A 1,357-nucleotide genomic window follows, 5' to 3' on the forward strand; every position below is an offset into this window, starting at 1 on the left:
AAAGAGTGTGGCTGACAGGGCTGTCTTGGAATGAATGTGTGGGAGAATGTTTGCCAGGAGTAAAAGCAGAAACAAGAAAAAATGACCAAAGCAAACAGTGCACTTACCCCCTAAGTGCTGCAACATCCCCAGAGTCCCTAGGAAACAGGAAAGAGACACCAGGTCATGGCAGTGGCCTTCCCACCCTGATGCAGACAAGCTGGTGTGTGGTGCTAGCTGTATTCCAGTATGAGTCCCATGAGCCCCACAGGCTTTTCTCCCACGTGGGGATGAACCCTCGGGATTCAGCACCACCCTGCACCCTCCCCTTCAACTGGGGGCCACGCTGGCCCTCAGTGTGGAGATGGAGCCCAATCCAAGGGCAGCAGAAATCAGTCCCATCCCAGTAAGCCCACCCAGTGCCACTGGAAGGGAAGCACAGGACTCACTTGTCAATGCAGACTTTGATTTTCAGCTGATAGTTCAGCTCTGGAAACTTGACCAATAATCTGCAAGAGTCAGGAGACACAGAGCATGAACATCCTGTGCACAGAAGCACCTCCTGTTCCACAGGGCACCTGGCACAGCCAGCAGCATGGATCAGCTTCTCCGGTGGCCCTGGGCACAGCTTCACACAGGCCCAGGACATGTTAGCCCTGACACCTGTCCTCAGAACCAGGGAGGTGCTGATGCTCCCCTGAGCATCCTGAGGAGCTCGGTTGGCCTGCTGACTGCCCACACCAGGCTCTCAACAAACACCCTCCACACTACTCCAGGCCAGATTTGGGAGAGGGCAAGGGAGCTCCAGGCAGAGTCCAGTGTCAGAGCAGCCTCCCTCCATGGAAGCTGGCAGGGAATATGGCCCAGCTGAGCAGCAGCTGGCCAGAGATGCACTGATGCTTCCCACCCCCACAAGGGGATTTACCAGAACCCAGCTGCCTCCAGGAACATGGTGGATCCCCAGCCAGCCCTGCACTGAGTCATGTGGGCGGCACTCCAGCCTGCTGGGATCATCCCTCTGGGATCTATCCTGCTGGTATCCATCCCTTCCCAGCACCAGAGCTCCCCAGATAAGCCAGGGGCTGCATTTGCAGCAGCATCTTCAGAGAGCGATCCCAGCTGCCCTCCCTGCACAGCTCCCTCCCTCACCCGTGGGGACGGTGACCCACCTGACTTTGGTGGTGAACTGCACTCCTGTCTTGATGACGAGGGGCCGGTCGGGGTGCATGGGCATGCAGGGCTGCCTCTCCACGACAAAAGCGCTGCAGGAACAGCACAGGGACCACAGTCAGACCTCCCTGCCCACCCTCCACCCATGGCCATAACCAGGTCTGCCTGTGGCTCCCCCCCCCCCTCCGTACCTCTTCTCCAGGGCCCT

General features: G+C 58.4%; 1 protein-coding gene across 1 annotated transcript in view; it reads right to left on the bottom strand.

Annotated features, from left to right (window-relative positions):
- The window catches only part of STAT3 (signal transducer and activator of transcription 3), a 9,427-nt gene that overhangs the window by 4,900 nt on the left and 3,170 nt on the right, over window positions 1-1,357 (bottom strand). The window contains 4 exon segments of the mRNA XM_008639463.2: window positions 1-11; window positions 97-137; window positions 429-488; window positions 1,149-1,241. The exon segment at window positions 1-11 is cut by the window's left edge and continues 93 nt beyond it. Coding sequence (XP_008637685.1) covers window positions 1-11; window positions 97-137; window positions 429-488; window positions 1,149-1,241 — 205 coding nt within the window.

The sequence above is a fragment of the Corvus brachyrhynchos genome, unplaced genomic scaffold (assembly GCF_000691975.1).
Source record: "Corvus brachyrhynchos isolate BGI_N302 unplaced genomic scaffold, ASM69197v1 scaffold30, whole genome shotgun sequence".
NCBI lineage: Eukaryota > Metazoa > Chordata > Aves > Passeriformes > Corvidae > Corvus > Corvus brachyrhynchos.